Here is a 23,964-nt window from a genome sequence, read left to right as displayed (position 1 = left end):
CATGGGGGGCTCAGCCATGGGGCAGGGGCAGAGGGACTGGCTTCACCCCTGCCGTGGTCCTGGAGACTCCCTTCCACCCCCTCAGAGGACATGTAAGGGGGTGAGGCAGGGAACCCCCCCCCCCGCCCTGGGGGCGGATTAGGGCTGGCGCCCCCTGGTGGGGACTGGCTCCATGTTCCATCCTGGTTGGGTGTTGGGGGCAACTCCCAGGCTAGGGGCCGCTGGCTGCTGTCCCTGGCGCCGTGGGGGCTGGGCCTGTAACCCCCTCCCTGGTCTCCCCCAGGAGGGTTTCCCAGCCCGGCTGCAGGTTGCCCTGGACCTGGAAAGGGCACGTCTTGTGCTGGAGTTAGAGCAAAACCGGTGAGTTGGGGGGCTGGGCGTGTTCCCTGTACCCCTCTTCCTCCCCTCCCTGCCAGCTGGCTGTGCCCACGCCGGGTGGGGCAGCATCTGAGCTGCACAGGGCCTGCTCTGCTGGGCCCTGGGGGGGAGGGAGCTGGGGGGCTGCAGGGGATGGCCAGAGCGCACACGTTGTTCTTGGGGGGCAGGAGCTGGGGGGCTGCTGGAGGTGGCTGGGGGGCAGGAAATGGGGGGCTGCTGGGGAGCAGGAGCTGGGGTGGGGGCTGCAGGGGGTGGCTGGGGGGCAGGAAATGGGGGGCTGCTGGGGGGCAGGAGCTGGGGTGGGGGCTGCAGGGGTGGCTGGGGTGCCCGGGCGTTGTTCTGGGGCAGACCCTGGGGGGCAGGAGCTGGGGGGCTGCAGGGGTGGCTGGGGCGCCTTTGTGTTGCTCTGGGGGGGCTGGGCAGGGGCAGTGGCCTGGCAGCAGATGGGCTGCACCCAGCCCCGTGGCGGGAGGAACACCCCGGTCTGCGTTACTGGGGAGTGTGGCAGTGTCCCTCTGGCCTGTCGGGGGGCTGCACCCCCTGGGCCGTGCTCCCCGTGCCCGGTGGAGTCCCAGAGGCGTTCGCAGCCCAGGGCGGGGGGAAGCCCCCGGTCTGTGTTACTGGGGAGTGTGGCAGCCCAGGGCGCGGGGAAGCCCCCGGTCTGCGTTACTGGGGAGTGTGGCAGTGTCCCTCTGGCCTGTCGGGGGGGCTGCACCCCCTGGGCCGTGCTCCCCGTGCCCGGTGGAGTCCCAGAGGCGTTTGCAGCCCAGGGCGGGGGGAAGCCCCCGGTCTGCGTTACTGGGGAGTGTGGCAGCCCAGGGCGGGGGGAAGCCCCCGGTCTGCGTTACTGGGGAGTGTGGCAGCCCAGGGCGGGGGGAAGCCCCTCCGGCCGTGGAGCTCGCTCTCACTGTCTGTCTGTCTCCGGCAGGGAGGTGGCTCCGGGTGCTCGGGCACTGTTCTATTACCTGACCAACGGCACGCGGGTGACGCAGGCCGCTGGCTCGCAGGTAGGTTTGTGGCTGGAGCAGCAGGGGCAGAAACCTGGCCACGCAGGTATCCCGGATCCACAGGACCAGGCTCTGGGAGACCCCTGCAGACCCCCAGGGTCCCACTCCTCCCCCAGTGCAGGCCATGCAGCTTTACCACCTCCTTCGACCGAACCGCTGAGGCACCAGCCCTCCTGCTTCCCGCGGCAGTGTCAGGCGCCTGGCAGAGACTTCAGACGGGTGCCCCTTGCCCAGTGCTGGCAGGGACACCCACACGGCACGGTCACCCCACCAGGTTTATTACTCCCTGGAGGCAGCTTCCGAAGCCCCCAGGCTGGTGCTGGGTGCTGAAGGTGAAAGCAGTGTCCGTTCCGAGCCCTGTCACCCCATTGCAAATCCCCGCCCTTGGGGCAGGTCCCAGTGAGAGCCCCCAGCTGTGTCCCTCCCCTTCCCCCATCCTTTGTTCTCCAGCTGGGGGATTGCGTGCAGGTGAAATCCCGCTCTCCCCCGCCTCCTTGCCAGGTGTCACTGTTCCTGTAATTAATTTTGTTCTCTTATCAGTGACTCCTCCCTGGGTGACATTCACAACTGTCTCCAGCTGCCCTGGGAGCAAAGGCCACCCCCAGCCATGCAAAATACAGGGGAAACTGAGGCACACATGGGTGAGGGTCATAAAAATACTACAGAAAATTCCCGGCCCCCAGCAGGTGACTGACTGCAATGCCCTGGCCGTGCCAGGCGGGACTCAGGAGGTGGGGGGGTGCTGTGAGCTTCCCCAGGGGGGTGCCCTGTCATTGGCGCTGTTGTATTTGTACTGGTCCATTACTTGGACCCGTGTCCCTCCCGTTGTTGCTGGCTAGGGCTGCTCTGCAGGGAGAGAGGTCCCAGCAGGGTCCCCTGAGAGCTCTGCTGGGCCCCCGTGCTCGGAGCTGTAGCTAAACTCGGCTTCTCTCTGCTGCAGGGCACCTGCTGCTACCGTGGCTACGTCCGGGGAGTTCCAGGCTCCAGGGCCAGCATCTGCGCCTGCTCCGGACTCAGGTGGGGAGAGCTCTGCAGCTCCAGGCTGGGAGCTGAAATCGAGGATGATGGGGGAGGGGCAGCAGGGGGGAGGGTGCCCCGCCCAGTGGAAGAGGGCAGGGAGGGTGCCTCTGTGGGTTTTAAAGAGGAACCGCTCTGGCTGCCCCTCAGTCCCGATCTGCAGCCCCGCAGTCATCTTAGCCCTGCCCCGCACCAGCCTGAGGCAGCAGGGAGTGGGGGAGTGTTGACTTGGGAATGTGGCAGGGGAATTTCATTGGGGATGACAAGTTTCAGAGTAGCAGCCGTGTTAGTCTGTATTCACAAAAAGAAAAGGAGTACTTGTGGCACCTTAGAGACTAACCAATTTATTTGAGCATAAGCTTTCGTGAGCTACAGCTCACTTCATCGGATGCATACTGTGGAAAGTGTAGAAGATCTTTTTATATACACACAAAGCATGAAAAAATACCTCCTCCCATCCCACTCTCCTGCTGGTAATAGCTTATCTAAAGTGATCACTCTCCTTACAATAAGAAAAGGAGGACTTGTGGCACCTTAGAGACTAACCAATTTATTAGAGCATGAGCTTTCGTGAGCTACAGCTCACTTCATCGGATGCATATCCTCCTTACAATGTGTATGATAATCAAGTTGGGCCATTTCCAGCACAAATCCAGGTTTTCTCACCCCCCCTCCCCCACACACACTATCAGAGGCTCGTTCACCTGCACATCCACCAATGTGATCTATGCCATCATGTGCCAGCAATGCCCCTCTGCCATGTACATTGACAAACTGGACAGTCTCTACGTAAAAGAATAAATGGACCCAAATCAGACGTCAAGAATTATAACATTCATAAACCAGTCGGAGAACACTTCAATCTCTCTGGTCGCGCGATTACAGACATGAAAGTTGCTATATTACAACAAACAAACTTCAAATCCAGACTCCAGCGAGAAACTGTTGAATTGGAATTCATTTGCAAATTGGATACAATTAACTTAGGCTTGAATAGAGACTGGGAGTGGCTAAGTCATTATGCAAGGTAACCTATTTCCCCTTGTTTTTTCCCCGACCTTCTTGTTAAACTCTGGATTTGGGCTGGAAATGGCCCACCTTGATTATCATACCCATTTCCAGCCCAAATCCAGGTTTTCTCACCCCCCCCCCCCCACACACACAAACCCACTCTCCTGCTGGTAATAGCTTATCTTGACATCTGATTTATGTCCATTTATTCTTTTACGTAGAGACTGTCCAGTTTGCCAATGTACATGGCAGAGGGGCATTGCTGGCACATGATGGCATAGATCACATTGGTGGATGTGCAGGTGAACAAGCCTCTGATAGTGTGGCTGATGTGATTAGGCCCTGTGATGGTGTCCCCTGAATAGATATGTGGGCACAATTGGCAACGGGCTTTGTTGCAAGGATAGGTTCCTGGGTTAGTGGTTCTGTTGTGTGGTATGTGGTTGTTGGTGAGTATTTGCTTCAGGTTGCGGGGCTGTCTGTAGGCAAGGACTGGCCTGTCTCCCAAGATTTGTGAGAGTGTTGGGTCATCCTTTAGGATAGGTTGTAGATCCTTAATAATGCGTTGGAGAGGTTTTAGTTGGGGGCTGAAGGTGACGGCTAGTGGCGTTCTGTTATTTTCTTTGTTAGGCCTGTCCTGTAGTAGGTAACTTCTGGGAACTCTTCTGGCTCTATCAATCTGTTTCTTCACTTCTGCAGGTGGGTATTGTAGTTGAAGAATGCTTGATAGAGATCTTGTAGGTGTTTGTCTCTGTCTGAGGGGTTGGAACAAATGGGGTTGTATCGCAGAGCTTGGCTGTAGACAATGGGTCGTGTGGTGTGATCAGGGTGAAAGTTGGAGGCATGTAGGTAGGAATAGCGGTCAGTAGGTTTCCGGTGTAGGGTGGTGTTTATGTGACCATCGTTTATTAGCACTGTAGTGTCCAGGCAGTGGATCTCTTATGTGGACTGGACCAGGCTGAGGTTGATGGTGGGATGGAAATTGTTGAAATTATGGTGGAATTCCTCAAGGCCTTCTTTTCCATGGGTCCAGATGATGAAGATGTCATCAATATAGCACAAGTAGAGTAGGGGCGTTAGGGGATGAGAGCTGAGGAAGCGTTGTTCTAAGTCAGCCAAAAAAGGTTGGCATACTGGGGGCCATGCGGGTACCCATAGCAGTGCCACTGATCTGAAGGTATACATTGTCTCCAAATGTAAAATAGTTATGGGTGAGGACAAAGTCGCAAAGTTCAGCCACCAGGTTAGCCGTGACATTATCGGGGATAGTGTTCTTGACGGCTTGTAGTCCATCTTTGTGTGGAATGTTGGTGCAGAGGGCTTCTACATCCATAGTGGCCAGGATGGTGTTATCAGGAAGATCACTGATGGATTGTAGTTTCCTCAGGAAGTCAGTGGTGTCTCGAAGGTAACTGGGAGTGCTGGTAGCATAGGGCCTGAAGAGGGAGTCTACATAGCCAGACAGTCCTGCTGTCAGGGTGCCAATGCCTGAGATGATGGGGTGCCCAGGATTTCCAGGTTTATGGATCTTGGGGAGTAGATAGAATATCCCAGGTCGGGGTTCCAGGGGTGTGTCTGTGCGGATTTGATCTTGTGCTTTTCCAGGGAGTTTCTTGAGCAAATGGTGTAGTTTCTTTTGGTAACTCTCAGTGGGATCAGAGGGTAATGGCTTGTAGAGATGTTTCAGAGTAGCAGCCATGTTAGTCTGTATTCGCAAAAAGAAAAGGAGTACTTGTGGCACCTTAGAGACTAACCAATTTATTAGAGCATAAGCTTTCGTGAGCTACAGCTCACTTCATCAGATGCATATCGTGGAAACTGCAGCAGACTTTATATAGGCTTGTAGAGAGTGGTGTTGGAGAGCTGCCGAGCAGCCTCTTGTTCATATTCCCACCTATTCATGATGACAACAGCACCTCTTTTGTCAGCCTTTTTGATTATGATGTCGGAGTTGTTTCTGAGGCTGTGGATGGCATTGTGTTCTGCACGGCTGAGGTTATGGGGCAAGTGATGCTGCTTTTCCACAATTTCAGCCCGTGCACGTCGGCGGAAGCACTCTATGTAGAGGTCCAGTCTGTTGTTTCGACCTTCAGGAGGAGTCCAGCTAGAATCCTTCTTTTTGTAGTCTTGGTAGGAAGGTCTCTGTGGATTAGTGTGTTGTTCAGAGGTGTGTTGGAAATATTCCTTGAGTCGGAGACGTCGAAAATAGGATTCTAGGTCACCACAGAACTGTATCATGTTTGTGGGGGTGGAGGGGCAGAAGGAGAGGCCCTGAGATAGGACAGCTGCTTCTGCTGGGCTGAGAGTATAGTTGGATAGGTTAACAATATTGCTAGGTGGGTTGAGGGAACCATTGCTGTGGCCCCTTGTGGCATGTAGTAGTTTAGAAAGTTTAGTGTCCTTTTTCTTTTGTAGGGAAGCAAAGTGTGCGTTGTAAATGGCTTGTCTAGTTTTAGTAAAGTCCAGCCACGAGGAAGTTTGTGTGGAAGGTTGGTTTTTTATGAGAGTATCCATTTTTGAGAGCTCATTCTTAATCTTTCCCTGTTTGCTGTAGAGGATGTTGATCAGGTGGTTCCGCAGTTTCTTTCAGAGTGTGTGGCACAAACTGTCTGCATAGTCTGTGTGGTATGTAGATTGTAATGGATATTTTACCTTCAGTCCTTTTGGTACGATGTCCATCTGTTTGCATTTGGAAAGGAAGATGATGTCTGTCTGTATCCGTACAAGTTTTTTCATGCAGTTGATAGATTTCCACTCCATACGGCTAAATGCAGTGCCTTGCATAATGACAGGTTTCAGAGTAACAGCCGTGTTAGTTAGTTGTAAGGAGAGTGGTCACTTTAGATAAGCTAAAAGAAAAGGAGGACTTGTGGCACCTTAGAGACTAACCAATTTATTTGAGCATGAGCTTTCGTGAGCTACAGCTCACTTCATCGGATGCATACCGTGGAAACTGCAGCAGACATTATATACACACAGAGACCATGAAACAATACCTCCTCCCACCCCACTGTCCTGCTGGTAATAGCTTATCTAAAGTGATCATCAAGTTGGGCCATTTCCAGCACAAATCCAGGTTTCCTCACCCTCCGCCCCCCCGCCTCCCACAAACTCACTCTCCTGCTGGTAATAACCCATCAAAAGTGACCACTCTCTTCACAATGTGTATGATAATCAAGGTGGGCCATTTCCTGCACAAATCCAGGTTCTCTCACCCCCTCACCCCCCTCCAAAAACCACACACACAAACTCACTCTCCTGCTGGTAATAGCTTATCCAAAGTGACCACTCTCCCTACAATGTGCATGATACTCAAGGTGGGCCATTTCCAGCATAAACCAGGTTTTCTCACCCCCACCCCCATATACACACAAACTCACTCTCCTGCTGGTAATAGCTTATCCAAAGTGACCACTCTCCCTACAATGTGCATGGTAATCAAGGTGGGTCATTTCCAGCACAGATCCAGGCTTTCTCACCCCGCGCCCCCCGGGGAACGAACACACACACACAAACTCACTCTCCTGCTGGCAATAGCTCATCCAAACTGACCACTCTCCAAGTTTAAATCCAAGTTTAACCAGAACGTCGGGGGGGGGGGGGTTAGGAAAAAGCAAGGGGAAATAGGCTACCTTGCATAATGACTTAGCCACTCCCAGTCTCTATTTAAGCCTAAATTAATAGTATCCAGTTTGCAAATGAATTCCAATTCAGCAGTTTCTCGCTGGAGTCTGGATTTGAAGTTTTTTTGTTGTAAGATAGTGACCTTCATGTCGGTGATTGCGTGACCAGAGAGATTGAAGTATTCTCCGACTGGTTTATGAATGTTATAATTCTTGACATCTGATTTGTGTCCATTTATTCTTTTACGTAGAGACTGTCCAGTTTGACCAATGTAAATGGCAGAGGGGCATTGCTGGCACATGATGGCATAGATCACATTGGAGAGTGGGTTTGTGTGAGGGAGGGGGGGTGAGAAAACCTGGATTTGTGCTGGAAATGGCCCAACTTGATTATCATACACATTGTAAGGAGAGTGATCACTTTAGATAAGCTATTACCAGCAGGAGAGCGGGGTGGGAGGAGGTATTTTTTCATGCTTTGTGTGTGTATAAAAAGATCTTCTACACTTTTCACGGTATGCATCCGATGAAGTGAGCTGTAGCTCACGAAAGCTCATGCTCAAATAAATTGGTTAGTCTCTAAGGTGCCACAAGTCCTCCTTTTCTCATTGGGGATGGGAGACCTGAGAGCCTGTAACCTGAGCCGGGAGGGGGAAGGTAACACCTCTGCCCAGGAAACTGGACAAAAGCTGCAAGAGAGAGCCTGCTGCGCTGGGTTTGGTTTCAGTTTTGGGCTGGGTGGAGGAATGCAGGGAACCCCAGGGCTGGGGTCTAAGCTCTCTGCCCCCCAGAAGGACTTGACTGAGGGGTCCTGGTTGTACCCACAAGTTCTGTTTTAGACTTTGTTCCTATTGTCCAACAAAGCTTCTGTTTTACTGGCTGCCTGAGAGTAATGGTGAATCTCAGGGAAAGGGGTGCAGGCCCTGGACTCCCCCACACTCCGTGACAGCTGGTGGCAGCGGTGGGATTTACTGCACCCCTTGGATGGCGCTTCCTGCTGTAAGTGACTGGGGAGCAGTAAAATGAAGGGGGATTGATGGGGACCAGGAGTGCTGAAGGCTCAGAGAGACGGTTTCAGGGGGCGGTTAACCCCTGGGAGTGTGTGACCAGAGAGAAGGACTTTTGCAGTAACAGGGTCCCCCGCGGGATTGCAGCGAGCAGTCCCAGGGGCAGAGGAGTCTGCAGCTCGACCCTGGCAAAGACGTGGTGACCTCAAGAAGGGCTGGCACACGAGGGGCTTTTCCTGGAAACCGTGGAAAGCTGCCCGGCCTGCGAGTGGCCAGCAGGGAGATGTACGCTAAACGCCTGAAGAGCGACCTGGTGGAGCTGTGCAGGCAGAGGGGGCTGCGCATCGGGAGGTCCACCAAGGAACAGCTGATTGCCCAGTTGGAGGAGAGGGATCGCTTGGATGACCCGATCCCTGTCCCTGAGGGAAGCCGCCCAGCGGACGCAGCGTGGGCCCTGGGGCCTGACCGGGCTGGGAGGGGTCAGACTGCTGCTGAGGACATCCCAAGACCCTTCCTACCTAGGGCTGGGGGAGGGGTTGGGGGAAGCCCAGCGAATACCAAGGGCACCCTGACCCCGGCAGCCAGCAGGGATCCTCCCGGCGGAGCTCCCCATCCCTGGAGCGGAGGCGGCTGGAATGGGAGAGGGAGATGAAAATGAGGGAGCTGGAGGATCATGAGAAGTAACGTCAACATGAGGAGAAGCAACGTCAACATGAGCAGGAGGAGAAGGAGAGGGAACGTCAGGAGAAGGAGAAACAAAGACAGCATGAACTGGAGCTGGCCAGGCTGAGGAGCAGTGGGGCCCCGGCTGCGGTGAGTGCGGGGGGACCCAAGACTGCAAGGAGCTTTGATAAGTGCTTCCTGGCCCAGCGTAAGGAGGGGGAGGACATAGATAGCTTCCTGACGGCCTTTGAGAATGCCTGCGAGCTGCACAGGGTTGACCCTGCAGACAGGCTCCAGTTCCTCACCCCCTTACTGGACCCCAAAGCCGTGGAGGTGTACAGCCGAATGACAGGGGCGGAGGCAGGGGACTACGAACTGTTCAAACAGGCCCTGCTCCTTGAGTTTGGGCTGACCCCTGAGATGTACCGGGAAAGGTTCTGGAGTCAGCATAAAACGCCTGAGATCACCTACCTACAACTGGTCAACCGGATGCAGGGGTATGCCCGCAAGTGGACAGCTGGGGCCCAAGCTAAAGAGGACCTGCTGGACCTAATCGTACTGGAGCAACTGTATGAACAGTGCCCGTCCGACCTGAGGCTGTGGTTGGTTGACTAAAAGCTAGAGAACCCCCAGCACGCAGGGCAGCTGGCCGACGAGTTTGCGAACAGTCGGTCTAGGAGTAGCAGGGAGGAATCCCAAAAGAACAGGCCCCCCCCCCGATGCAGAGAGAGAGTCGTCAAGGGACCTCCCAGCGGGAAAATATGGAGAACCCCCTCCCAAAGGGAACACTTGGAGTCAAGACTATCCGACCCGCTCAAGGGGACCAAAGTGACATGAGCTGCTATCGCTGTGGCCAGAGGCTCAGGGACTGACTGAGCAGACCCAACCCACCCAGGGTTAACTGGGTAGGGACCCAGCTGCACAAGGGGCAGATGGCCCAGGCAAGGCGGGCTGCCAGCTTACCACCTGCTCAGGAGGGGAGAATACCCCAGGCCAGCTCCTCTGGGGGGCTGGAGGCTCTGGACTCCCGGTTCTCGGTTTGCAGTGTGGGCGCGGGACTGTCCCTGCGGAGAGAGTGCCTGTCTGGTGGACAGGTGAAGAGGTTCAATGGGATGCTAAAGATGATGCTGAAAACCTTTATGCACCAGCACCCACAGGATTGGGACAAGTACTTGCCTCACCTGCTGTTTGCGTACAGGGAGGTGCCCCAGGAGTCTACCGGATTTTTGCCTTTCGAACTGTTATATGGAAGGAGGCTGAGGGGCCCCCTGGACCTGATGAGAGACAAGTGGGAGGGGAAGGCCACTCCCGATGGAGAGTCAGTGGTGGAGTATGTCCTGATCTTCCGAGAGAGACTGGCTGAACTCATGGGCCTGGCCAGGGAGAATCTGGCCAGAGCCCAGAGGAAGCAGAAGGTCTGGTATGACCACACGGCGCGGGCCCGTGCCTACGCCACCGGGGATCCGGTGATGGTTCTCATCCCCGTGAGAAAGAATAAACTACAGGCCGCCTGGGAGGGCCCTTTCAAGGTTGTCAAGCAGCTCAATGAGGTAAACTATGTGGTGGAGCTGTCGAACTGGGCGCACCACCGCCGGGTGTACCATGTAAATATGATGAAGCCATATTATGCCAGGGGGAATGTGGTGTTGGCCGTGCGTGGACAGTGGGAGGAGCAGGGAGATGACCCTTTAGTAGATCGATTCCCTGGGACCAGAGCTGGTTCCCCCCTGGAAACAATTCCCCTCTCGGATCAGCTAACCCCTGCCCAGCAAGCTGAGGTCAGGGGGGTGCTGCATCCCTACCGACAGGTGTTTTCCAGCCAGCCTGGACGCACTAATCTGACTGTCCACCGGGTGCAGACAGGGTCGCACCTGCCGATAAGATGCTCCCACTTCTGAGTCACAGGGAAAACTGCTCAGGACCTGGAAAGAGAGGTCCGGGACATGCTGGCTTTGGGGGTGATCCAGCCATCTGCCAACCCTTGGGCCTCGCCGGTGGTGCTGGTCCCCAAAAAGGATGGGTCGATCCAGTTCTGTGTGGACTATCGGATGCTCAATGCCATCACTGTATCTGATGCCTACCCCATGCCCAGGCCGGACGAGCTCCTAGACAAGCTGGGAGGAGCTCCGTACCTTACCGCCATGGACCTTACAAAGGGCTACTGGCAAGCGCTGCTGGATGCAGATGCCCGGCTGAAATCGGCCTTTATCACCCCTCTGGGGCTCTCAGTTCCTGACCCTGCCTTTCGGCCTCAAGGGAGCGCCGGCCATCTTCCAGCGCCTGGTGGACCAGCTACTGAGGGGGATGGAGAGTTTTGCCGTGGCGTATTTTGATGACATCTGTGTCTTTAGCCAGACCTGGGAGGACCATGTGTCCCAGGTTAGACAAGTGCTGGACCGACTCCAGGGGGCTGGGCTGACTGTAAAAGCGGAGAAGTGCAAGGTGGGGATGGCGGAAGTATCTTACCTGGGCCATCGGGTGGGGAGCGGCCTCCTAAATCTGGAACCAGCTAAGGTGCAGGTGATCAGAGATTGGCCCGCTCCCCACACCAAAAAGCAGGTCCAAGCCTTTATTGGGATGGCAGGATACTACCGAAGATTTGTGCCCCACTTTAGCGCCATAGCCACCCCCATCACTGAGCTATGCAAGAAGGGGAAGCCAGACAAGGTGGTCTGGACCGAGCAGTGCCAGGAGTGTCTCTGGGCGCTGAAAGAGGCTCTGGACAGTGGCCCAATTCTGGCAAACCCAGACTTTGACAAGCCCTTTATGGTGTTCACCAACGACTCAGACACGGGACTGGGGGCGGTGTTAATGCAGGAGGATGAAAAGGGGGAGAGACACCCCATCGTGTACCTGAGCAAGAAGTTGCCACCCCGGGAGCAACACTACACGGCCATCGAGAAGGAGTGCCTGGCCATGGTGTGGGCCCTCAAGAAACTAGAGCCCCATCTCTTCGGGCGACACTTCACCATCTACACCGACCCCTCTCCCCTGACCTGGCTGCACCAGATGAAATAATCCTGCAGGAGCAGGCTCCTGACATGGACGTGGTCCATGTGAAGGGAAGTGCCAACATGATAGTGGACCCTGAACTTCCCCAGGTCATTGGTCAGAGTGACCCCGCTCAGTTCAGTCTCGAAGGGGGGAGAGATGGGATGCAGCGGGGGCGGGGGGCAGGGTGTTGACCTGGGAATGTGGCAGGGGAGTTTCACTGGGAGACCTGAGAGCCTGTCACCTGAGCCAGGAGGGGGACGGGGAGGTGACCCCTCTGCCTGGGAATGTGGACACAGGCTGCAGGAGGGAACCTGCTGGGTGGGTTTAGTTTCAGTTTGGGGCTGGGTGGTGGAACGCAGGGAACCTCAGGACTGGGGTCTAAGCTCCCTGCTCCCCCAGAAGGACGTGACTGAGGGGTCCTGGGGGTACCCACAAGCTCTGTTTGAGACTGTGTTCCTATTGTCCAATAAACCTTCCGTGTTACTGGCTGGCTGAGAGTCGTGGTGAATCCCAGGAAGAGGGGTGCAGGGCCCGGACTCCCCCACACTCCGTGACACCCCACTCCCCAGCAGGGGCTGCGGTTTGGCTGAGCTCCTGACCCCTGCCTCTCTTGTGATCCGCCCTGAGGATTAACCCCGTCCCTGCCGCCCAGCTAACGCCCCGTCTCCCCCTCCCCTCCTAGCGGCATCCTCGTGGCCTCGGAGAACAGGAGCTACGGCCTGGAGCCGGACCCCCAGGGGCCCCGCGGGAGGCACCTGGCCTACAGGCCCCGGGACATGCGACTGGGACGGCGGGAGTGTGGGCTGGGCCCCCCCAACCACACGCAGCCGCTGCTGGAACAGGAGACGCACAGGGTAGGTGGGGGAGGGGAATTGGGAGGTGGGGGGGGGAAGCTGTGACCCCAGACAAGTCTCGTTTGTCTCTGGGATGGGGGGAGCTATTGCCTGGGCCACTGCTTCCTGCCCTCCCTCATCTGTGGGACCCCTCGGGTTACAACCCCCGCTGCCCCCCCGCCCCGGTCCTGGCTCTTGTGTCCATGTGTTCGCCCCCCCCCCGCCCCCCTCACTGGCTCGCTCTTCTCCCCAGGGGAAGCGGGAGGCAGCCCCAGAGCAGCCGTTCGTGGAGTTGGTGATGGTGGTGGACCATGCAGAGGTGAGTGACTCCTGGCTGTGCTCGGGGGGCGGGGGGGGACCTGCCTCACTCTCCTGGGCCCTGTGGTGGCTCCGTCCCCCCATGACACCTTGTCTCCCCCCTGCAGTTCCAGAATTACCCCAACATGGAACGGATCCAGACCCGGATGCTGGAGATCGCCAACCAGGTGGACACGGTGGGTCACTAGTGGCCCTGGGATGCCCTCTTCTCCCCCCCCCCGGCTCTGCCAGTTCCCCTCCCTCCCACCCCACAGCCCCAGTTACCCCAGCTCTGTGTCGTCTTCCTCCTGACCCACAGCCCCAGTTATCCCATCCAGTGCCCCTCCCTCCCGCCCTGCAACCCCTGCTGTCCCAGCCCGACGCCCAGTCTGGACGGCCCTGGTGCGGGCAGTGGTGCCATCGGTGGCTGGTCTGGCCCCCGCTGCCCGGCCAGCATCTCTAACCCCAGCTTCCCCCCAGTTCTATCAGCCCCTGGGCATCCGCGTGGCGCTGCTGGCTGTGGAAGTGTGGAACCAGGGGGACCCCATCGCCGTGGGGCCCAGCGCCCAGGCCACGCTGGAGCGCTTCCTGCAGTGGAGGCAGAAGGAGCTGCTGCCCCGGCTCCCGCACGACAACGCCCAGCTGCTCACGTGAGTGCGGGGACCGGGGGGGGGCCAGGCTGGAACCTGTCCGATGCCGGGCGTGCGGCTGGGATCTCGGCTCCGGCCCCCTAACGCTCGCTGTCTCTTGCAGGGGGACCCCGCTGGAGGGGGCGGCGGTGGGGATGGCGTCCCAGGCCTCCATGTGCTCGGCCGCACGATCGGGCGGGGTCAGCGTGGTCAGTAGCTGCCTCTCCCCCAACCCCTCCCCCTGCCTCTGCCCCTGCCCCTGCCCCAGCCCGCTCTGACCCGGCCTCTCCGCGCAGGATCACTCGGTCAGCGTCCTGGTCGTGGCCTCCACCGTGGCTCACCAGCTGGGCCACAACCTGGGCATGAGCCACGACGGGGCCGGGCGCCAGTGTGACTGCGTCGGCCCCTACCAGGAGCGGAGCTGCATCATGGCGCCGCCCACGGGGTGAGTCTGGGGGTGCCGCGGGATGGGGGGGGCGAGGGGCAGGAGGGTCCCCGGTCCCTGCCCCCCCGCACTCACGGGCTCCCCTCCGCAGGCTGATGCCCGGTCTGAGCTTCAGCAGCTGCAGCCAGCAGGACGTGGAGCGGAGCCTGCGCCGGGGCCAGGGCTGGTGCCTCTTCAACGTGCCCGAGCCCGAGAGCCTGGCCGTGCGCCCGCGCTGCGGGAACCGGCTGGTGGAGAAGGACGAGACGTGCGACTGCGGCCTGCGGGAGGTGAGAGGGCAGGGGAGGGGGCACGTGCATGAGGGGATGTCTGCTCCTGTGATGATGTGGGACTGTTCTTAATGTTTCCTCTGAATACCGTAGGGGTGCCTCAGTTTCCCCTAGGCAGTTCTTAAGTCTCTAGGGGGTGGGATAAGGGGGTGTAATTGTTGCAGAGCAAAGGGCCAGGGTACATAAATGGCTGACACTCTGTCTCCTGGCAACTGATGGCCTGGCCCTTCCCCCTGCAAGGTGAGAGTAAAGGGTTGGAGAACAAAGGAAGCAGGTGCCCTCCTTGGGCAGTCACCTTCCTGTGAGCAGCCTGTCTGCAGGACACACAGCTCACACAGCTTCCACCTTCCTGGGTCTGACCTCGGAGCATTCAGCATCCTCTGCCCCTCCGTGCGCTTCCCACAGCCAGTCCGCCCAGGCGGGGTCCTGGGGAAACCAGAGGGTCCTGCCCCCCAACTTCGCAGTCAGACGTGACTCTCAGCCAGCCAGTAAAACAGAGGTTTATTAGATGAGAGGAACATGGTCTAAAACAGAGCTTGCAGGTGCAGAGAACAGGACCCCTCAGCAGGGTCCATTTTGGGGGGCAGTGAGCCAGACAACAACATCTGCCCTTCACTCCATGTCCCAGCCAGCCCCAAACTGAAACTCCCTCCAGCCCCTCCTCCTCTGGGCTTTGTTCCTTTCCGGGGCCAGGAGGTCACCGGATTCCTTTGTTCTCCAACCCCTTCAGCTCTCACCTTGCAGGGGGGAAGGGCCCAGGCCATCAGTGGCCAGGAAACAGGGTGTCGGCCATTCTCTGTGTCCAGACTTCTGCGCACACCTGCCCTCTAGGGCTCTGCAATGCTCATACACCCTTACCCCACCACCTAGATACTTAAGAACTGCCTAGGGGAAACTGAGGCACCCCCACACTATTCAGAGGAAACATTAAGAACAGTCCCACTTCGTCACACATATAGGTTGGGGTCAGGAGTGGGAGCCTGTCCACCTCCCCACCCATCTGGCTGACAGAGTCTATGGTCTTGGGACCCAGCAAGGGAACTAGACACCGGGGCTTTTCCGCAGGGTCCCCCTGGTTCAAATCGCCAGCCTGCTCAAAGGCAGTGAGGGGGGCATCCACATCCCCGCCCCTTAACCAGGGGCAACAATTTAGTCTCGAGGTTCCCTGCGGAACTGGCCCCCCGGGGTCTATCCCCACTCACCCCGGGGAGGTCCCCTAGGCCTCTCCACCCCACCACCGCCAGTTCATGCTGCTGCTGCTTCTGCAGCTCTTTCTCGGGCTTTCGCTGTCTCCCACGGTCCTCTTGCTCTCTCGGACTCAGCTCCAATCCCATCCGTCTCGATCCCCCGATGGGGAACCCGATCGTGAAGACCCTCGTCTGGTTGGGGACTGGAGTCTTGGGCATGCCTGGCTCCCACTCCAGGGAGTTCCCTGCTCCCAGATCCTGCAATAGCCCCATTTGGGGTCAGGAATCTGTTCCTTAGGGTGGTCATCCTCCTCCAGCTGCACGATTAACTCTGCTTTGGTGAACTTTCCAATGCGCGACCCTCTCTTTCTGCACAGGGTTACAATGTCCTTCTTAAGGAGATGGTGACAGGCCATCACTTCGCTCTTCCCAAGTTGTTGTGGACTCACAGGCCTGTGTGCTCTCAGCTCCCCACGGTTTCCAGGGAGAAACCCTAGTGTGCCAGCCCTTCTCAAGGTCACCACCTCTTTGCCAGAGTCGAGCGGCAGACCACCCCTTGGACCGCTCGCTGCAATCCCCAGGGGAACCCTGTTACTGCAAAAGTCCTTCTCTCTCCCAGGGCCAAGCCGCAGGCTCCTCCGCCCCTGAGACTGCTCCCCGCAGTCCCCAGGGGGACCCCATTACTGCACAGTCCTTCTCGCTGGTCACACACTCCCAGGGGTTAACCACCCCCCGAAACCGCTCCTCTCTGAGCCTTCAGCAGGCCTGGTCCTCAGCGATCCCCCTTCGTGTTACTGCTCCCCAGTCACTTACTGCAGGAAGCGCCATCCACAGGGTGCAGTACATCCCACTCTGCCACCAGTTGTCACGGAGTCCCTGGGCGATGGTCTGGAACTGCTCCCCATGAAGCCAGTCAGGACTCTGGGGCAGTCTCCTTTCTGTGAGCAGCCTGTCTTCAGGACACACAGCTCACACAGCTTCCACCTTCCTGGGTCTGACCTCGGAGCATTCAGCCTCCTCTGCCCCTCCGTGTGCTTCTCACAGTGAGTCTGTGTCCAGACTCTGTGTCCAGACCCCTGCACACACCTGCCCTCTAGGGCTCTGCAATGATCATACACCCTTACCCCACCACCTAGATACTTAAGAACTGCCTAGGGGAAACTGAGGCACCCCACACTATTCGGAGGAAACATTAAGAACAGTCCCACTTCGTCACAGCTTCATGGGGAGCAGTTCCAGAGCATCACCCGGGGACTCCATGACAGCTCCCCCCCCGCCGACCCCAGGGCCCCGCTCACTGCTGCCCCTCTGCCCCACAGGAGTGCGCTGACCCCTGCTGCAATGCCAGCACCTGCCAGCTGGCCACCGGAGCTGAGTGCGCCAAGGGGGATACCTGCTGCCAGGACTGCAAGGTGAGTGGGAAGGGCCCTGCCGGTGCCCCTCACTCCTGACCCACAGCCCCCTGCTACCCCAGCCCTGGGCTCCCCCCCAAGCTCTGCCAGTGCCCCTCACTCCTGACCCACAGCCCCTGCTACCCCAGTCCTGGGCTCCACGTATTCACTTTCTGGGGGTGCAAGGACCAAATGTCGGCACAATAATATTAACAGCGGGGTTCTATGTAACGGGCTACGATCGCTGGAATCCCGGGGCAGTCTGATATGATGCGGCCCAGGCTGCTGCCAGAACGAGCTGAAGCAATCACAGACCCACTGGTGTTTCTTGTCGAGAGCCCCCAGAGGGTGGAGAGGGCAAACGTGGGGCCCAGGGCGTTACTGACCTCGCTGGCTGGAAAGAGCCTGGAGCAAACCGTTAAACGGCTCGGGAGCCCCTGGAGCAGGTGCTCAGGAACGGCCGTTGTGGACGGGTCACAGACAGACCTGGCGGGAGCTGTTGGGTTTACTCAGGCTTTGGGCACCGTCCCACACGACAGCTGGTTTTACTGCAAGGGGGGCTCACCGCTCTGTGGGGTTGGCGCTGTGCCCCCAGCTTGGGCCCTTTGGTGTGCCAGGGGTCCCCCTCGTCCCTCAGGGCAGGCCCCCCACCCCCGCCGTTCTGATGCTCTCTGATCCCCAGCTGCGAGGGGCCGGCTCCCTGTGCCGGGAGCCCCGTGGTGAATGCGACCTCCCTGAGTTCTGCGACGGGCTGTCCCCACGCTGCCCCCGCAACACGTACCTGCAGGATGGGCAACCCTGCGCCGGAGGCCAGGCCTACTGCTACGGGGGGACCTGCACCACCTACCAGGGCCAGTGCCAGGAGCTGTGGGGCCCAGGTAAGGGGCCAGGGGTCTGTGGGAGGGGAGGACGGGTTGCCGTGGAGCTGAGTGGGGGAGTGCACAGCTGGGGGGGCTCTGGAGGGCTGCTGGGAATCAGCACCCCAGGGGGGCTAGGGAGCTGTGTGGGTGCCGAGGCCCCCGGTGGTGATCACGGTTCTCTGTCCCATGCAGGTTCGGGCCCCGTCTCCGACGTCTGCATGGCCTCCCTGAACGCCAGGGGGGATGAGCACGGGCACTGCGGGCAGCACCCCAACAGCACCTACGTCCCCTGTGCCCAGCAGTGAGTGCCCCCGTACACCACCCATCTGTCTCCTGCCCCCCACCCTGTCGGTCCATCCTCCTGACCCCTGTCTGCCCGTGCAGGGACGCTGGCTGCGGGAGGCTGCAGTGCCAGGGGGGCAGAGCCCAGGGCGCACGGCAGGATGGGGCAGCACCCGGTTGCCGCGGGACCCCTCTGCCCCCGCGCGAGGATGTGAGCGACCTGGCCATGGTACTGCCAGGCACGGCCTGTGGCCCTGGGAAGGTGAGCTGGGGGGGCGCCCCGGGGCACAGGGAAGGAGCAGGTGCAGGAGCCAAGTGGGGAGGGGGTTGCTGGGCCAGGACCCCCCCTTCTCTCTCTTGATTCCCCCTCTCTCTGGGCAGGTGTGCAGCAGTGGCCAGTGCCGGGACGTCTCCGAGCTGGGGGTGCAGGAGTGTCGGAGCAAATGCCACGGGCACGGGGTGAGCGGGGCAGCAGGTCGGGGGGGACGGGGGGGGACTGTGCTGTCCCTTTGCTGAGAGCCTGTCAGTGAGGAGGCTCCATGTCTCCCCTCAGGTCTGCAACAACAAGGGTCACTGCCACTGTGAGGCGGGCTGGGCTGCCCCCGCCTGCAACAGCCCGGGGGCCGGGGGCAGCGTGGACAGTGGCCCCGGGGGCCTGGAGCAAGGTGAGGGGGCTGGGGGAGGGCAGGGCAGGGCATGGGGGGCAGGGCTTATTGCGCTGTTTCTGACACTGACGAGGTTGGAACCCAGGCGTCCGGCAGGGCGGGGCAGGGCCTCAGACCTGGCTCCCCTGGGGTGGGGTTGGTGGCACCAGAGGGCCAAGCCAGGCACACACGGTGCATGCAGGGCCCCCCCCAGCTGCGTGGGGCTTGAGAAGAATGGGGCTTTGTGCGCCGGTGGGGGTGGGGGGCTTTGCTGCCAGGGACACTAACCGGCTGTTCTCCTGCCAGGGGGCAGCGCGCTCCCCACCACCCTGCTGATCCTGGCCGCCCTGATCCTGGCCCTCGCTCTGGGGCTTTGCTACGCCAAGCGTGCCAGCCTGCACCGGCACCTCTGCCAGCTCGGCAAGGGCACCAGCTGCCAGTACAGGTAACGTGCTCTGGGCAGAGCTTCCCCACGGGGCCCATGGGTACGCTCTGGGCCCGGGCTGCGACCCTGACTCTGTTCTCCCTGCAGCACCCAGGCGCAATTGCTCAGCGCAGGCGTCTCGGCCGACCCGAACGGGTAACGTCGCTGCGGAGGGCTGGACGCTGGGCTCACTTGGCATTTCCCCATGGCCGTGCCGTGCCCACGGGCCCCGGTGGATAGAGTGGGGAGCGTCATGGGTTCCCCTCACTGTAGGGGGGGCTCTGAGTCACTTGCCCAGAGGGTTGTGTCCATCTGTCCGTCCCCTGCCCCCCAGGCTCTGAACAGGGAATCCCTCTGTCTCTGCTGGTCGCTGAGCACTGTCCAGTCTCCCATGCCCAGCTCCGTGGGGCCTGGCAGTTGGGAGCGTGGGGGGCTGGCCGGGGGCTGGGGATCGGCCCCCCAAGGAGGTTGGGGGTGTGGCCACAGCAGCACACGCAGTGGGGTGGCTGGTCACCATGGGCCTGCCATGCTGGGGGCAGCTTGCCCCAGGGAGATGACGCCCTGCTCTCCTGTGGGGGTCCTGCCTGCCCCTGGGCTGGGGAATTGGGGACACGAGGGCTGGGCACTCCTGGGGACCGCCTGGGGCTGCCCTGGTTGGGGTGGGTGCTGATGCCCGCCCTGCATAGCTTGGAACCTGGCTCCAGCCTGGCCAGAGACTTGGACGCCTCCGCCGGCTCCCAGCCCCATCCTGCCCAGAGAGGGGTCAGGACCACAGCCGGGAATTGAACCCAGGAGTCCTGACTTCCACCCCCGGGCAATCCACTGACCCACCCCTGTGTGTGCAGCCTTGCCCCTCCCCCCCATGGCAGGGAATGGGCGGCTGAAGGGTTAACCCTGGGGGCGGGGATATGTGTGAAGTGGGGGGACCCTGCCCTGGGGGCACCTGAGACATGTTCCCTCCCCAGGATCTCTCAGCCGGGGCCGCCAGGCTCCAACCAGCCCCAGCCCGGGCACCCGCGGCCCCAGAGCACCGAGCTGCAGGTGATGCCCACCAGTAAGGTGAGTGCCAGGGTGGAGTCAGCATAGTGCCCCCCACCCCACCCCGGGGTGCCCCCCGCCCTCCCTGGGGCCCCACAGGCCTTTGCTCATGCCTGCTGGGGCACCAGGGCTGGGGTGGGGGGCCACGGGGGATGGGCTGTGGGGCCGGGGTCCCGTCGCCATGGACAATGCCATGGCCCGGGGATGGGGTCTGCCACCGTTACCAAGACAGCCCCTCTGGCGGACGGCAGGTGCTCAAGTAGGGGGTCTCCCCGGGCCATGCTGGCCCTGGGGGGCACTTGGGAGAGTCGGGCTCCCGACACGGCCGGGGGGGGGAACGGGAGGTCTAACCCCCCCCAGAATGAGCAGCCGAGTGGTTGCATTTCATGCCTGCGTGTATGCGGTGAGCTCCCTCCGGGCAGCGTGTCAGCCCTGCGCGTGCCGGGCTGCGCTGGGCGTTCGGGCTGCGGCCGGGGGGGGTGTGGGGAACGGCGGTGCCACTTCAGCTGCCCCTTGCACCAGCGCGGCAAGTCACACCCTGCGCCGTGGGGCGGGGCCAGCAGGGGGCGCTCTCCCCTGGCCGTCAGGGCTGGCCCCAGGGCAGTGATGGGGGGCGGGGGGCAGCAGGGGGCGCTCTCCCCTGGCCGTCGGGGCTGGCCCCGGGGCGGTGATGGGGGGCAGCAGGGGTCGCTCTCCCCTGGCCGTCGGGGCTGGCCCCGGGGCGGTGATGGGGGGCAGCAGGGGGTGCTCTCCCCTGGCCGTCGGGGCTGGCCCCGGGGCGGTGATGGGGGGCAGCAGGGGGCGCTCTCCCCTGGCCGTCGGGGCTGGCCCCGGGGCGGTGATGGGGGGCAGCAGGGGGCGCTCTCCCCTGGCCGTCGGGGCTGGCCCCGGGGCGGTGATGGGGGGGCGGGGGGCAGCAGGGGGCGCTCTCCCCTGGCCGTCGGGGCTGGCCCCGGGGCGGGGTTGGGGGGCGGGGGCCAGCAGGGGGCGCTCTCCCCTGGCCGTCGGGGCTGGCCCCGGGGCGGTGATGGAGTGGGGCGGGGGGCGTGCCGCGGGGAGCGGGATGGGGGGGCAGCAGGAGTTGCTGGCCCCAGTATAGGGCTGCTGTGGGGCTGGAGGTGATCTGTGGGTTAGGGATACAGCAGGACTTCGCTTGCTGACCATTCTTGGCCCGGCCACAAGGCTTGGGATGCGGATCCCGGCACTACGCCCCCTCCGACGCTGCCAGGCGGAGGGAGGGAGGGAGGGGAGTGGGCAGTGGATGCCGCTGGGCGAGGGGCTCTCGGGTGGTGGGGTCCGATTGCTATCTGGAGCCTTGGGCCAGCCCCAGTGTGAGGGGGGGGATCGGCCCCCAAGGAGTGGGGACCAGGCCTGAAGCCATCATGTGCTGTGCATCCCCCCAAAAGGAAAGGGCCTCCCGCCCGGGGAGCAGCCTGGTACAGGGCAGTGCCTCAGCCCAGGGCCCCCTGACGCTGGTGTGGGGGGCTCCTGTCCATGGGCTGCGGCCTCTTGGGATCTTGGGGGGGTCCTTGCGAGTGGAGCCTGCGCTGGAGGTGGGGGGTGGGGGGGGCAATCTGCTCTGTCTTGGGGGTCATGGGCAGGCGGGCGGGCGTCTGTCCTGTGCGTTGACTCTCCGCATGCTGCATGGCCACTGACTGACCGACTGACCCCCGCCTGCATGGTCCCCCGGCCCATCTCCTACCCCCCCATCCTGGTCTCTCTTACACCCCCCTGCCCATCTCACTGACAACCCCGCCCCCCCGGCTGCCGCTTTCTCCTCCTCTTCTCTCTGCAGCCCCTTCCCCACGGCTGGGCCAGGCCCGACCCGCCTTCCAAGCCTCTCCCGCCTGACCCGCTTCCCAAGGAATCCCAGGTAACGTCCTTGGGCCCTGCCCGGCGCGGATGGGGGCCCAGGGCAGCAGCTGTTCTAACCCCCCCGCAGAGGCTCCTGCATGCCTGTCACTGCATGTCCTCCCAGCGGGCACCCGGCTGACCGGGTCTCTGCCCCCACGTGGCTGGGCTCCAGGGCTTGGCTCTGCCTCCCCTCCCGTGCACGGGGGGGTGATGGGGTCAGAGCAGCAGCGGAGAGCAGGGCCTGAGTGTGAAACTGGCGCCCGCAGGGTCTGGGGGGCTGCCCCATCCCACCACCCCACGTCACCCATAAGTCTCTCTTCCCCAACCCCAATGTGGGGGCGGGGTGTAGCCCCATGGGCCAGGAACCCCCTGTGCCGGGCTGTGGGGTCCTGGGTGCTGCCATGGGACGGAGCAAGCACCCAACGTGTGGCCTTTGCCCCAAAGTCTCCCCCAAGCCTGACCCACACACCCCCGCCCAGGGGCCCCGCGCGCCCTGCCCTAGGCTCTCATGCCTGGCCACGGGTGGTGCATTAGGCTGGCAGCTCCCACGGGCCCCCTGGCATTGCAGCTCCTTCCCTTGGGGCTGCCCCTGGGTGGGGAGATTGAAGCTCCAGCCCATGGCGTTGGTCTCCCCGCAGGGCAGCCCTGGCCCCACTCTGCCCCTGGAGCCCCGACCCAGTGCTGGGCTCACATCTCCCCCCAGCTGGGGCAGGCAGGACCTGCCTCCTCCCCAGGGGTCTGTGCGGACCCCCAGCAGCCGCCAGCGTGGGGCGCTGTGTTTGTTTCATTGTCTCTCTGCCCAGGCCTTGCTGCGGGACAGGCCGCCCCCCCCCACGCGCCCGCTGCCTGCAGACCCTGTGCTGAAAGGCACTCAGGTAACGGCGCCGGCGGGCGCCACGCGGGGTGATGGTGACGGTGGCGCGGTCTGTGTGTGGGGAGGGACGTCTGGCTGTGGGGCCAAGCAGGTGCCAGGCTGCCCGTGTGGGGTGGGGGGGATCGACCTCGTCTCCCCCCGAGGGATGTGCAGGGCATGGCGGGGGGTGGGGGGCCTGCACGGGGCCCCAGGACATGGGCCCTCCTCAGTAACTCGCCCTGGTGTCTCTCCGCAGCCTCCAGGCCCTGCCAAGCCACCCCTGCCCAGGAGGCTGCTGCCCTCGGACCCCACTGGGCCCCTCATCTCCAGGCCTGAGCTGTCCCCTGTGCCCTCCTACGTCCCCCATGTCATGGTGCTGCCCTCCAGGTGAGTGCTGGCTGCAGACATGGCTCCGGGGGAGTCTCGCTCGCTGGCACTAGGGGGTGGGCTGAGCTGGGACTTTTTGGGGGTGACTAAGGCAGACACCGCCCCCCCCCCCACCACTTATCTGTTTCACATTTCCTCTTTCCTCCCTCCCCCAGGCCAGCTCCCCCACCCCCCGCTGGGCATCTCCAGGACATCTAGCGTGAGACGGATACTGCTCCCTGTGTGTGGGCTGCCTGGCCTCAGGAACCTCCCGTCCGTCGCTGCCTGTTGGACTCAGGGTTCCTGGTCCCTGCGTCGCTGGCATGGCCCCCCATGTCCCCTCCGTCGCTGACTCTGAAAGGTCCCAAGCGCTGGGATCTCTTTCTGGGCTCCTCCCGCCTCCCTCACGGAGGTGCCCTGCCCGCCAGCTCGGGGACGCTGCAGAGCTGGATCAGAACTTGCCATGGGCTGCTGGAGTCTTGGCCTGTTACGGTCTGTGCTGTGGACGCTGTTCCTGGGTCTTTGCCCAAAGCCCCTCGCCTGCCCACACCCTGCCAGGGCGCCATCCCCTCGGCTGGACCTGCCAATCCCCTGGGAATTGGGCCCCGAGAGCCCCTGGGTGCTGGGGACTCCGAGCACTGGGTGTGGCTGGGCGCACCCCAGGGGAGCGGCTGCGTCTGGGCAGGGAGCACAGGTGAGAGTGGGTGCGTGCCGGAACTTGTCCTGGGAGATTCGGCACCGCCAGAGCCATTCACAGGGACGCTGCCTGGCTGTGTGGGGAGGGACTCCCTGGTGGGGGCTCCCCCTTCCTCTGGGGCGCTGGCTGCTTCTGAACCTGCTTTAGATCATCTGCAAACTGTCTAATAAAGAGTCTGGGAGCTGCCTGAGTTAA

At 61.3% G+C, this 23,964-nt stretch overlaps 1 protein-coding gene across 8 annotated transcripts in view; it reads left to right on the top strand.

Moving 5' to 3' along the window:
* The window catches only part of ADAM15 (ADAM metallopeptidase domain 15), a 30,482-nt gene extending 6,518 nt beyond the window's left edge, over positions 1–23,964 (top strand). Inside the window, exons 3-25 of one of the 8 annotated variants that reach the window (XM_084613061.1) lie at positions 284–360; positions 1,307–1,385; positions 2,326–2,402; positions 12,383–12,554; positions 12,787–12,852; positions 12,959–13,018; positions 13,311–13,480; positions 13,584–13,668; positions 13,756–13,904; positions 13,996–14,173; positions 16,680–16,772; positions 17,434–17,629; positions 17,804–17,912; positions 17,996–18,155; positions 18,275–18,352; positions 18,447–18,558; positions 18,844–18,982; positions 19,070–19,117; positions 19,927–20,020; positions 21,795–21,872; positions 22,657–22,728; positions 22,963–23,093; positions 23,249–23,964. In XM_084613061.1, the coding sequence (XP_084469187.1) occupies positions 284–360; positions 1,307–1,385; positions 2,326–2,402; positions 12,383–12,554; positions 12,787–12,852; positions 12,959–13,018; positions 13,311–13,480; positions 13,584–13,668; positions 13,756–13,904; positions 13,996–14,173; positions 16,680–16,772; positions 17,434–17,629; positions 17,804–17,912; positions 17,996–18,155; positions 18,275–18,352; positions 18,447–18,558; positions 18,844–18,982; positions 19,070–19,117; positions 19,927–20,020; positions 21,795–21,872; positions 22,657–22,728; positions 22,963–23,093; positions 23,249–23,291 (2,466 nt within the window). In that variant the 3' untranslated portion in view covers positions 23,292–23,964. Of the gene's footprint in view, positions 1–283; positions 361–1,306; positions 1,386–2,325; positions 2,403–12,382; positions 12,555–12,786; positions 12,853–12,958; positions 13,028–13,310; positions 13,481–13,583; positions 13,669–13,755; positions 13,905–13,995; positions 14,174–16,679; positions 16,773–17,433; positions 17,630–17,803; positions 17,913–17,995; positions 18,156–18,274; positions 18,353–18,446; positions 18,559–18,843; positions 18,983–19,069; positions 19,118–19,926; positions 20,021–21,794; positions 21,873–22,656; positions 22,729–22,962; positions 23,094–23,248 lie in introns of all 8 variants that reach the window. The other 7 variants (XM_084613060.1, XM_084613062.1, XM_084613064.1 and 4 more) reach the window with 7 other exon arrangements.

The sequence above is a fragment of the Lepidochelys olivacea genome (genome assembly GCF_965140295.1).
Source record: "Lepidochelys olivacea isolate rLepOli2 genome assembly, chromosome: 24".
NCBI classification, from domain to species: Eukaryota; Metazoa; Chordata; order Testudines; family Cheloniidae; genus Lepidochelys; species Lepidochelys olivacea.
Note: the sequence above shows the minus strand (reverse complement) of the source record. Positions and strands in the feature narration are given on the sequence as shown.